The sequence below is a fragment of the Pseudonaja textilis genome, chromosome Z, assembly GCF_049901715.1.
Source record: "Pseudonaja textilis isolate UNSWEBS1 chromosome Z, rPseTex1.2, whole genome shotgun sequence".
Taxonomy (NCBI): Eukaryota; Metazoa; Chordata; class Lepidosauria; order Squamata; family Elapidae; genus Pseudonaja; species Pseudonaja textilis.
Window position 1 is genome coordinate 16,980,387 of NC_142008.1, and position 13,883 is coordinate 16,994,269.

A 13,883-nucleotide genomic window follows, 5' to 3' on the forward strand; every position below is an offset into this window, starting at 1 on the left:
TAAAGTGAGCCTCCTCCTCCTGGGGAAGGAGGAGATTGAGGTTCACGTGAAGGGGCATGCTGAGGAATTTGCAGATTTTCTGGAAGACAAAATTGCTCAACTTCATTCCAAGTTAGATACTGGCATGGTTGTTGGTCCAATGGAAGCTCCTAAGGCAGGTTCTTGGCCTGTTATCTGGGATCTGTTTGATCATGTTGTTCCTGAGGAAATGGACAGGATCCTACGGAGTATGAGTGCAAACACCTGTGTTTTAGACCATGTCCCTCCTAGTTTGTGAAAGCTTCCCAGGAGGTGACAGGTGGGTGGACTCTGGCAGTGATTAATGCTTCCATACAGGGGGGGATGGTGCTCCAGCACTTTAAGGAGGCTGTAGTCCGCCCTCTTCTTAAGAAGCCATCGCTGGACTCCATCTGGTAGGATAATTTACCTGTCTCCAATCTTCCCTTTTGGGGGATACTCAGCTGTATATCTCAACCTGTGATGAGTCAAGTGTTGCTGTGTCCTCCCTCTCGCAGTGCCTGGAGACTATTAGGGGCTGGATGGGGAACAATGGGTTGAAACTAAACCCTTGCAAGACCAAGTGGCTCTGGGTTTGGGGTTTGTTGGCTCAGGGATAATTACCACCTTTGGTCTTGGATGAAGTGGCACTACCCCAAACAGGCCCTATATGTAATCTAAGGGTTTTCCTGGATTCATGACTCCTACTTGAAGAGCAGGTGGCAGTCAGGCCAGGAAGGGCTTTGCGCAACTGCGGGTTGTGCACCAATTACGCCCTTTCCTGGACCAACAATCCCTACTCACAGTCACTCATGCCCTAGTCACTTCCTGTCTTAATTATTGCAATGCGCTCTACATGGAGCTGCCCTTGAAGACCACCCAGAAGCTCCAGTTGGTGCAAAATGTAGTGGCCCAAATGGTTTTGTGTAGACCCTGGTGTGCACATGTATCACCTCTTTTGCAGGAGCTGCATTGGTTGCCGATTTGCTTCTGGGTGCAATTCAAGATGCTGGTTGTCACTATCAAAGCCCTTCATGGCTTGGGACCGGTTATCTGAGGGAATGTCTATTGCCAGTCAATCTACCCAACCCACCAGAGCAGGGAGACAGGGAATGCTGCAGGTCTCATCCCTGAGGGAGATACACCTGGTGGGAGCCAGAGAAGGGCCTTCTTTGTGGTGGCTCCCTCTCTCTGGAACATCATTCATCCAGAGATTAGAATGGCCTTTTCTCTAATATTCTTCCAGAAGGCACTGAAGACCTCATTCTGCCAGCAGGCCTGAGGAACCCAGAGCAGGATGGAGCCCATCAAATGGCTCATGTGATTTACTGCTGGGGCAGCGGGGTGGGAGTTGGGGAGTTATTTTTTATTTATTTTTGTCCCCAGATTTTGTTCTAGTATACTTTATTAATTTATTTGATTCTTTTTGTTAGTTTTTATTGTTTTTTAGTTTTAAATATAGTTTTACATTCTCTAAGCCGCTTCAAGACGCCATGGGTGAATAGGCGGCAATATAAATTAAACAAACAAATAAATAAATACATTTTAAATGAGGTTCTGGACTAGATTTCTATTTTATTCTGAAGTAAATAAAATTTACTTAGAAAAAGTCAACAGCTGCAATCTTGTTCTTCAAAAGGCAACCTCAGCAGAGGCATAAGCATTAATCTTGTACTGCCTCTAGAAGTATCAGCACCAAGGCTGAGGGTAAATCTAGATCCCCTTCCTCCCCCCTCCCAGGCCAACATCTTAACCAATACATTACTATGTACTGTGTGTAACCAAACTATTGTAGATAATTAATATTCAGAACGTTCAGTGGGAATAAAAGATTGGTGGGAGGGAGAGGGAAAGAGAGAGAGAGGGAGAGATCCGATCTAATCTCGAAGGCTGGTGATTTTCTTTCTCTTTCTCTCTCTCCCTCACACCCCCCACCCTCTCCAAGGCAGCCACATTCCTAACCTGCTTTTGAGCTCTGTTCTCAGGTTTCATGCATTAGAAGCATCCAAAGTCTTTCTTTCTCTCTCCCCAAACTCCGCCAGAAATGAGTCTTAACCGGTGCAGCCTCTTGGAGCAGAATGCCTTGCAGGGTCCCAAAGACTCATTTCTGGTGGAGTTTGGGGGAGAGAAAGACTTTTGCTGCTTTCTTTGCATGCAGCCAAAAGCAGAAGAAAGAAAGAAGAGGAAGAAGCAACCCGGTGGCCAGCAAGATCCCCCTCTGCCCTTTCCGCACTCCCTTCACTACCTGGTGTTGTTCCTAATGCAAGTGACGCAAGCCTTGTGTTCCCATGGGCCATATGGGCAGTGCAGCCTTGTGTTCCCCTGCAGCCTGGATTAATTGCTTTGGGGTGGTGCTCTGGGGGTGACATTTCTCTACGGACCACCACAATTTTCTTGCAGACCACAAGTGGGCCACAGCCTGGATGACTGAGAATCTCCATAGACATCTGACTGGTTGAAGGCTATTTGTTCTAAGCACTTGCTGGATTTTAACATCAATTTTATTTTGTTTCTTTACTGGTATTTTTGGAGCGGGGAGGAGTTGCGAAGCTTATGAAAGCTAACTGCAATTTTCTGAGTAGTGAAATTAACCTGAATGGATTTATATCTATACAGGTAGTCTTTGACTTATGACAATTGAGCCCCAAATTTATGTTGCTAAGTAAAACATTTGTTAAGTGAATTTTGTTCCATTTTACAATCTTTTTTGCCACAATTGTTAAGTGAATCACTGCAGTTCTTAAATTAGTAACCCAGTTGTTAATGTAGCTTCCCCATTGACTTTGTAAAAAAGTCACAAAAGGTGATCACATGATCTTGGGACACTGCAACTGTAATAAATATGAGTCAGTAGCCAAGTGTCTGAATTTTGATCACATGACCATGGGGATGTTGCAACAGTCGTAGGTGTGAAAACAACCTTAAGTCATTTATTCCATTGCTGTTGTAACTTTGAACGGTCACTAAATGAACTGCTGTAAGTTGAGGATTAGTTGTATTAGATTTCACTACAAGGTTTAACTCTTACAAAGTTTTGATACAGATTTTTTTTCTTTTTGATTTTTGATGGAACGTTTTCTTTTTCTTCTTTTCTTCATACTTCAATGTGAGATTATTTTGATGTTCTCTGCAGCTATTTTGTTACATTTTTGCCTTGAATTGTTTTTTTCTTTGCTTGTGTAAACCCGATAAAGGAGAGTTTGCTGCATATTTAAAAATGCAAATAATGCACCAGCCAGATTAAAGATAAAACCTGGTAGGAAGGCTTTGAAAAAATATTTTTAATTTACAAGCTCAAATTGAAAACTTTGGTAAAACGTTTGATAAAATTACCGCAGTTTCAAATCAACTTAAAGAGGATACCTAGATGCAAACCATTGTAGCTAAGCAAGACTTAAAATTGGATGGACTGGAATCTAAATCCTGGAAGATTTGAGAAAGAAGCAGTTTAGCAGGAAAACAGAAGGCATGTTGCAGAAAACTGAAGGAGATCTGGATTTTACAGACTTATAATTGGCAGATTGGATAAGTGATGAATTGGACTCTCTTAAGAAGAAGATGGACTTTTTATACCCAACTGAAAACAATTTGGACTGGACCTTTTTGACAATTGATTTTGAAAAATGGACTTATTATATCTAACTAGATAACAAAGGACTCTGAAATTTAACTTTGTTGTTGATTTACCTGTTTGTCTGTTTACATATAGTAGACAGACAATACACCAAGTTGACTGTAAATAGACTGCAAAACTGCTTCGCAAAGGGGAGTTGCAATATACACCATTTACAGTAAGCAACGGGGGGGGGGAGCAATATATGTATATGTGTTTTTTTATCCTTTTTAATGCATATTTTAAAAGTATTTTATACATTTTTGATATTTTTTATAGTCTTTTTGAATTTGTATTTCAATTTTCTAAGTAAAATAAAAATTAAAAAATACTTCTACTTTTATGTAGAATACAAGATTAAAAATATAGATAGAAATCAAATTGCATGGCTAGTTGGCTAGTCATTGGAATAATTTTATGAAAAGGGGTTGCTTAAGAAGCATTCAGAGAATCTCCATAATACTTCTGGAAAATACATCTTTCAATAGTGTGGAATTTGAGACAAAACAAGATTTCAGTTTTGGTAGAATAGTTTCATAGATGATATTCTTTCACACATGAGATAGATAAAAAGGTTCATTTGGGAAGCCTCATCTGATAACAATTTTAATTCTGTACTTACCACTGGGTGTTAATAGTTCGGTTTCGCTTGATTTAAGATTCTGTATACGTTGAATATTTTGTACAATTCCCTCTAAGCCTACAGACAATAGCCTTCTTTGTTCATTGAGTTCTTGTATATGTTGCTCTAAAAATGAAATATATTTCATGTCAAACACAAAATATGAAAATAGGAGGGCTACCTTTTGGAAAGGAACATTATAAATAATTTTACAGGTTTGGGGAAATTGAGCATTTCAGAATACTCTTGACAATGAGGAAACTAAAAATTATTAGCTATCTTCTTTCTCTTCAGATACAGCAGAAGAGAATAAAATATACTAGCTACAGTGTCTATGATTCAAATAGAAACAGGCTTTTGGGATTGTCACCAGGGAGATATATAAATTTAGAAGAAATGTGGTTTTATTTTATACTATAATTAACTATTTCTGACTGTTAAGCCTTATAGAACAGAACAGAACAGAATAGAATAGAACAGAACAGAATAGAATACTTCATTGGCCAAGTGTGATTGGACACACAAGGAATTTGTCTTGGTGTAAATACTTTCAGTATACATAAAGAAAAGATACATCCGTTAAGAAACAAGAATTGTAATGTACACTTAATGATAGTCATAGGGTACAATCAACACTCAAATCATACTAGGAAACAGTCAATATAAATCGTAAGGATACAAGTGACAAAGTTACAGTCCTACAATCACAAGTGGGAGGGGATGGGTGATAAGGAGTGATGAGAAGATTAACAGTAATAGTAGTGCACACTTTGTAAATAATTGAACAGTGTTGAGGGAATTATTTGTTTAGCAGAGTGATGGCATTTGAGAAAAAATGTTCTTGTGTCTGGTGGTTCTGGTGTACAGTACTCTATAGGATCGTTTTGAGGGAAGGAGTTGAAACAGTTTGTGTCTGGGATATGAGGGGTCTGTAAATATTTTCACCGCCCTCTTTTTGACTCATGCAGTATACAGTCCTCAATTGAAGGAAGGTGGGTAGTAATTGTTTTTTCTGCAGTCCTAATTATTCTCTGAAGTCTGTGTCTGTCTTGTTGGGTTGCAGAACCAAACCAGATAGTTATAGAGTGCAGATGACAGACTCAACAATTCCTCTGTAGAACTGTATCAGCAGCTCCTTGGGCAGTTTGAGCTTTCTGAGTTGGTGCAGGAAGAACATTTTTTGTTGTGCTTTTTTTGATGATGTTTTTGATGTTAGGTGTCCATTTTAGGTCTTGTGATATAATAGAATCTAGAAATTTGAAGGTCTCTACTGTTTTTTTAAAATAAAGTTTTATTTGGGTTTTCACACACAAAATACAACTAAAACATCTTTTTTGAAAATAGCATGGTCCCGGGTTGAACTTCTTTATACAGACACAAAACTCAATTTCATGCTCCTTTTTGTATTCTATTCCACATCTTATACTATTTTACATTTTCTATATAGTTTTTCCCCTTTTAATTTTCTCAATTTTATTTGATTATCTCATCTCAATTCAAATCATTATATTTATACTTTTGTCTGTTCTGTTTCAATTTCATATTACCTTTTTTCATTAAGCAAAATTTCTCCTGTAGTTACTAATTGGAGTATGACACCTTTATATTTTTTAATTACATCCATTCATCTCTTATTTAAACTTCAATATATACCTTAAGTTTATGACCTTCAATATAATACATAATACATAACTTCCAATCGAATTCTGCTTGGTACATTCTTATAATACACACTATATTCTTTTAAAAAAGAAAGAAAGATTGTAAATATATGTAATTATAAACCCTCATTCCATTCCAGTTCAGTTCTACCATTAATAATCATTAAAATCTTAACATCTTTAACACTTCTTTTCAATTAAATATCATACTTCCTTAAAAACAGTGTGATCAGTTCCAGATTGTTCTGGTTACACCACGAGACAAGTTGTATAACCTCCTGTCTGTATGCAGATTCATCATTGTCTCGAATGAGACCAATCACTGTTGTGTCATCAGCAAACTTCAGTATTTTAACAGATGGCTCGTTTGAGATGCAGTCATGCTATTGTCTACCAGCTTGATAGTCACATTAGGCCAGCATTCCCCAATTTTTCCTGCTTTGCGGACCAGTTGGGGGGAGGGTATGGTTCTGCATGAGCAGTGGTCAGCTCCATTTGTGCTAGCAGCAGGCAGGTATGCTCCCCACTTGTACAAATGGAGCTGCATATGTATACATGCATACATATCTGCTGCTCTCGCAATTGGAACCACATGCATGCATGCACTCATCCACCACTTTCGTGGTCCAGTTCCGAATGGATCACTGCCCAATACTTGGTCATGGCCCAGGGATAGGGGATCTCTGCACTATCCAAGGTATTTATGTTTCAGGTATCACAAAATAAACAGAACCGTGACTTCTCTCTCATTATCTCAGTCCCTGGAATACCATCCTGTTGTGACTCCGAGACTTGAACCTGGTCAGTCAGCAGATGTAGGCTCGAGTGATGAAGAAGATCTGGCATTGAGATTCGAGCCTGCATTATTAAGTGACTTAGAGGGGAGTCAGGAAGAGGGGGAGGAGTTGGCTCTGAGAGATGAGCCTGCTTTACTGGAGGTTTCGGAGTCCTCTCCCTCCCCTGAATCTCCCTCCCTGATTACACCTCAGCTGTTAACAGAAAATCAGGAGAACGTGCCAGAGGTTTCGAGCAATGACGACACTGATGGATGTTGGCTTGATGCTAGGACTAGAAGAAGATTGAAACATCAATCACAATTTGAAAAGAAGCGTCAAGCCAGTGATTAATTGGTGAGTCTGACACGCCCCCTCAGGGGATATAAGGGAGCGTACTAGCTCGTAATCCTTGTTAGAAGCAAAGTGTATTTTGGTGTGAAAGAATTGCGTATGGCTATGGCATCGTGATTTATGGACAGTTCAGATTTGCCAGACGAATTCCAGGAAGACTGCCAAGGACTGTGAAAACAATTAGTTTAACTCTTTTGGGTCTGGTTTTGTTTGCTTGGATATTTGAACTTTGGAACTTTAGATTTTCACCTATGGATACAGATGAGACAGAACACCATCCTAACGGAGTGTTTAGGACACAAATTCTTTTAGAAAACTCTAAAAACTTTTTTTTAAACAAGCCAGAAGCCACATTGATTTATGATCCCAACTGGTGGAGAATAGATTGTTATTTAAGTGCATTTCTCACCAATGCTCTCTACTAGTGGGAAATACAAACATACACACCAGTCTTTCTGTCCATCCATCCATCCATCCCTCTATGATGTGTCTTTATTCTGCACACTGCCTAAAAGTTTGATAACTTATGAAGCTAAATAAGTAAATCCCTCCTTTAACATATATAATATAATACTTTACTATAATAACAGAAAAACATTTTTTCACAGTTTTATACTGTAGTTATTATATATTCTACTAAAGGCATTCTGATAGAGAATTGGGAATGAAAGTAATTTGGGACTAGATTGGTGGTGACCTGATATCTGCAGCCTCCTTGTTCACACAAAAAGTTTATTTATTTTATTTATTTATTTTATTTTGTCAATCGCTTATAAGGTAATATAACTATGTATAAATATAGTTATGAATACATGAAATGAATACATATAAGAAAAATAAAAAGAAACAATAGGACAGGGATGGTAGGCAGGTTGGTGCACTTATGCACACCCCCTACAGATCTCTTAGGAAAGGGGTGAGGTCAATAGTAGACAGTCTAAGGTTAAAGTTTTTGGGTTGGGGGAAGAAACCACAGAGTCAGGTAGAGTATTCCAGACATTGACTACTCTGTTGCTAAAGTCGTATTTCCTACAATCAAGTTTGGTGCTGTTAACCTTGAGTTTGTATCTATTGTGTGCTCTTGTATTGTTATGGCTGAAGCTGAAGTATTCATTGACAGGTAGGACATTGCAATGTATGATTTTATATAATATACTCGTTGTAGAAGGCTGCATGTATGAGTTCAGTTTTACATTCATTTTGTGTGTGTGCAATGTCACTCAGCCTAAAATGGGATTAGAATTCCCATTTGCTGGTTTCAAGCCTAATTCTTTAACCACTATATCAAACTGGCTTTTGATAAAATTAATTATTGTAGTAATATTTTAGCCCTTTTGAATAATTAAAAATAATTTTATGATTGTTATTTTTGCTATTTATAGTTATAAATAATTACTATAACTTATTCATTATTATATCTTACAAAATACTTACCATTAATACTGCCTGGTTGAGCAACTGCAAGAGCCTGTGTTTGCTTCAAATCTTTCAGATTTGATGACAACTTTTCCAATAACAATCCTTTTTGTTCACATAGTACTTCCAAAAGCTGTTCTGAAAAAAGAGAATAATCATCTGAGAATGTAAGATTTAGTCCTTGAGACATATATTGGCTTTAACTACAGACTTTCTCTATTTTAGAAAAGATATCAAATTACCTTTCTCTAGATGAGAGATTTTTATGAGCTTTTTATGTTATCTCCTAGCCAGATAAGATAGGCCCAATTTTCACCCTTCCCTCCTATTATCCTGTAGCTGTTAATACTTCACTCACACAAACCCACACATCAACTTACAAATTTTTCAGATTCAAATTTGATTGGAAAACTTTAAAAATTAAATGAAATAAAATTCATGAAGATATTTTGTCTTTCCCTTTTTAACAGATTAAATTACTATTAAATCTAAAACCATATTATTAACAGTTTTACAAAAAGAAGATGAGACAAAGCATGTGACATTACATGAAGACATTACATGAAATTTATGCTATACTTACTTTTGGATTTTTTAACTGTTTCTTTAGTAATATCCTTCATATCTTGTAAATCTTGAATAACTGCTTCAAAACCAGCAACCAAAAGCTTTCTTTCATTTGTGAGATCAATTATTTTTTGTTCTGCAAAAAATATTTTAGTAAAAATAGAAATATACAATTTGAAAATGCCAGAGCATTAACAGTGCAAGGTACTGTTTTGAATTAATTATAATATATAAATCCATTCTCATGCCACATTTTTTGCATTTTTTTCAAAAAATTATAATTTATAATTTGAATTTATGTTTATAAATTTGATTTTATTAAGACTTTTATTTTTTAACTAGCAACTTTTTATAACTAAATATAATACTGAGGTTCACTCAGAATAGAATTAATTAGGAGTTCTTCACAAAAATTGCCAAGTGATCAAGTAGACAGACAAATCAATCTTCTGTAGTATACACATTTTAGGAGATCCTGTAGTGTGCAATCAGAATGTAATTTTGGACTTAAGGGATGCAATTAATGAAATAGTAATGCACAATCACATACAGGGCTGAGACCAAGAATTTCCCTGCATTTTGGGGGTAATTTAGATATATTGTTTTTCCATATTTTTTATACCAATATACAGAAATGTATGGAAATAATTTTCAGAAATCATGGTACTAGTAAGTTCCAGAAACTCTAAAAGGCTAATTTATCAGATGCATCCAATGAAATTCAGCAGTGAAGGGCTACCAAATCCTATTCTATACCAACCATTTATGCTGCTTGGATGAGTAACTACAACAGTCTGTGTTTCTTGAAGGTTGTTTAAATTTATCTCCAAACGTTCCAAAAACATTTGCTTCTTCTGATAAAGTGTTCCCAAATCCTTTTCTAAAAAATAACAATTAAAAAAAGAAGCAGTTTGGAATGTAAATTTTATTTTGTGATTACAGTGATCTTAAATATTATGCACTGTGAAAAATAACTTATAAAACTACACACACACACACACACACACACACACACACACGTACAATACACATAAGGGGCCGTTGGTGCTCTCTGAACTTGTTTGTTTTCTTTTAGACTTTAATTCCAATTTTCTGAGATTGTGGATTTGGGGTTTTCATGAGCTGTAAGCCATAATCATCTCAATTATGACACATCACGGCTTGAACTATCTTGCTTTGCATGTAATGAGTCTATTTCATATATTAGTTTTACCTTTTAAGTTGCATTACTGAAATAAATGAACTTTTGCACGATATTCTAATTTTTCAAGTTTTACCTGTATGTATCACCTTGCAGAAGCCAATTTACTTCTAGTTACAATTCAAGAGGCTGGTTGTCACCTTTAAAACTCTACATGGCCTGCGGCCAGGTTATTTCAAGAACCATGTCCAATTGTCTTACCAAAGTTGGGAGGCAAAGTTTATTAAGAGTACCTTCTCTTAAGGAAGTCCATTTGGTAGGACCAAGAAGGGCCTTCTCTGTAGTGGCTTCCCCTCTATGGTTTCCTATGAAAATAAATTTGCCCCCCACTTTGACACTTTCAAAAGGCCCTGAACACATGGTTTTGTCACTAGGGAGTGACAACAATGAATTTTGTATTGAGGGTTTTATTAGCCACTCAAAGTGAATGAGTTGAGCGGCTATATAAATTTTCTTGATAAATAAATAAATGAAGAATCATATGAATTATGTTTGCTTCTTGATACAGTACATTTTATTGTCCTTATAATAATCTTTTCTTCAATGTTATCTTGAGATAAGATGGCCTATAAATTTTCTTGATAAATAAATAAATAAATGTTTTTAACCATTATATGAGCCATGGTGGCACAGTGGTTAGAGCGCAGCACTGTAGGCTACTTCTGCTGCCAGCTGCCAGCAATTTGGCAGTTCAAATCTCACCAGGCTCAAGTTTGACTCAGCCTTTCATCCTTTTAAGGTAGGTAAAATGAGGACCCAAATTGTTAAGGGCAATATGCTGACTTTGTAAAACCACTTAGAGAGGGCTGGAAAGCACTGTAATCAGTATATAAACCTAGGTGCTGTTGCTAATGCTATTAATCCTTTAGAATTGATTGTCAAATGGTCGATCATTATTTATTATTATTATTTAATCAATTTATATGGTTATTTTCAGATAGTTACAAATAATGTAAATGTTTTTTAAAAATAATCATTCTGATCATTATCCCAATAAAAAAAATCCAGGTAATATAAAGAAAGGAATATGAAGGTGTTATTAGAATGACAAAACATGCATTGTGACATTACATGCTCTGCCCTTTAGATATGAACAGAATAGAATAGAACACTTTATTGGCCAAGTGTGATTGGACACACAAGGAATTTGTCTTGGTGTAAATACTCTCAGTATACATAAAGAAAAGGTACATTCATTAAGAATATGTGTATGGGAACATCAATATCTATATATCTATATACCTATATCTATATCTATCTATCTGTCTATCTGTCTATCTATCTATCTATCTATCTATCTATCTATCTATCTATCTATCTATCTATCTGGAATGAAATTTATATCATGAGCCAAGTTGTGTTATCTGTCCCTAGGGATATCCATGGATTTAAACGTATTTCTTTTCTTACTCACCAACATATTTGATAACTCCTCCTGTTTGTGAAATATAACTTTTTGTATCATCTATATCTTCCACAACTGCTTCTAGGTTTTCAATTAAAACCTTTCTTTGCTCGTGTAATTCCTCCATCTTTTTTTCTAAATAAAAAATGTAAAGCTTTTGATTAAAAATATACTTACAAGAAATATTAAGATAATCTTTAATATTATCCAATCTTAAGTAATATTAACACAAATTTTAAACCTTCAAAGGAAGATATCTTTATGAAGTGACTGCATTAATCATTTTATAGAATTAGACCCAGATAAACTTTTATCCCCAATATATGGAAGCAATGTTGAACAGAATGGGGTTTTTAAAAATATATAGGAATGTTTTCAGACAACTATTTCAACTGTTCTACCTTTAACAATGAATTTTATAGTGTAGGGGCTGCAGGTCTTTCCTGTTCATATTTTCCATGATTTCTTCTGGCTGTCTTTTTAAGCACAAAAATCTATGTGGTCTTTGATGTATAGGGTTAAGGGCAGCCAATTTGATAAATTATTACATTTAACTTAGCTTCATGTTTTTCTTACTTTGTTATAACAAATAAGCAGAAACAATTCCAGTTAACATTAAATTATTTTCATTGATTCAGACATATAATTCTGCTATTCAGTAGCAGGCCTGCAATATGTATCCTTTCAGGATTAAAAATCAAAGTGATAATGACATGATGGTCAAGGGCTAAGAACAAATAATGGCTCAACAGATCTTGCAGAGATAATCTTCATAAAAAGGACTGCAAACGATGCAGTAGAATATTATCATAATTCTAATCGTTACAGAAACATGCTACATCGTATTAGAAAATGAAAAGAGGTATATTTCAGCTCGGAAAACATTGTAAAAAACCATGCAGACTTTTTATGGTATAGGATAAGAAACAAAGAGGTGTGCATCTCTCTGGAATGGACTGTTTCCAGGAAGAAAAAAATACCACCATTCATGGGAATTCAGAATATACAGAGCATTCTCCAGACTTAACAAAGAATCAGGACTAATTAGGGAGCAAATCAACTGGTGTTCTAGGTGAAATATGACATTTTAGTCAATTGACCTCTTATGGGAGTTAAAAGAAAGCAAATGTCTATTCTCAATAGGCAAAAAGCTTACAAGATTTCAAATGAATCATTTTAATGAATGAGAAACAGTTTTATCGAAGACTAAAGAATTATTAATCGTGTGGCAATTTCAAGAGGAGAGAAATTCCTTGGTTCTGATTCACCATTTTTTTTCATCAATCTTATGCTTGCTAATGACATCACTCCCCTACCACCACCCCATCAAAAACTCCTATTTCAATTATCCAGTCAAACAGTCTAAAAGGTAAGCAAACAAGATGACAATATTGGTAACACCCTTTCTTAGCCACCAGCATGAATTGTGGAATAATATTGGCACATGTATGCTACTTCAAGGTAACGCTCTCTTAAACTAGATAACCATGTAGTACTATCAATCTTTTAATTAAATATTTTGTTGGGAATGCCTACCATACATAGAGAGGTACATAACGCAGGGAAGTTTGGAATTTTTGCTGTTCCATGCTGCCAGTTGCCAAAGGTACAAAAAAGGAGTCCTTTCTACTATTTCTAGGATTTTTTGAACTATTTAGAGTAACCCTATCCTTCAATGAAAGAAACAACAAAAATTGGAATGGGGGCTTTTTCCCTTTTTAGATTGGTGCAAGTTTTCTTAAAGTTTTATCCTGATTTTCAATGAAATCGGAGTTAAACATTTCTTGTCTTCATCCCATTTCTATTGATTGAGAGGGCTTCATTAATATTTATTTTAATGAATAAATTATAGATAAGTGAATTAATTTTATTCATAAACATACGGCAATTCGGTGATCTAAGATGTTGAAAATAATTATCACTGCAGATAATTCTTGTATAGATTAACTGAAAGATGAAACACAAAAAAGTTTTAACTAAGTTTTGAATTATGTTAAACTGAATTTGATAACCTAGGGAATTTTAAGGGAAATATACAATAAGATTATATTAAATTGCATTAAACTTGATATTTTCTATGCCCAGAAAACAAGAATTTTATATACATTATAAACTGAAGAAGTTATCTTCTCTAGAAAGAGTGCAGAGAAGAGTAACAAAGATGATTAGGGGACTGAAGGCTAAAACTTATAAAGAATGGTTGCTGGAATTAGATATGTCTAGTTTGATGAAAAGAAGGACTAGGGGTGACATGATAGCAGTGTTACAGTCTCA

General features: G+C 35.5%; 1 protein-coding gene across 1 annotated transcript in view; it reads right to left on the reverse strand.

Moving 5' to 3' along the window:
• Nucleotides 1–13,883, reverse strand: part of CCDC7 (coiled-coil domain containing 7) — a 256,642-nt gene that overhangs the window by 36,611 nt on the left and 206,148 nt on the right. Inside the window, exons 56-60 of the mRNA XM_087917690.1 lie at nucleotides 11,619–11,744; nucleotides 9,764–9,883; nucleotides 9,020–9,139; nucleotides 8,455–8,574; nucleotides 4,233–4,358 (exon numbers count right to left, since the gene is read on the reverse strand). Of these exons, the coding sequence (XP_087773816.1) occupies nucleotides 4,233–4,358; nucleotides 8,455–8,574; nucleotides 9,020–9,139; nucleotides 9,764–9,883; nucleotides 11,619–11,744 (612 nt within the window). The remainder of the gene's footprint in view (nucleotides 1–4,232; nucleotides 4,359–8,454; nucleotides 8,575–9,019; nucleotides 9,140–9,763; nucleotides 9,884–11,618; nucleotides 11,745–13,883) is intronic.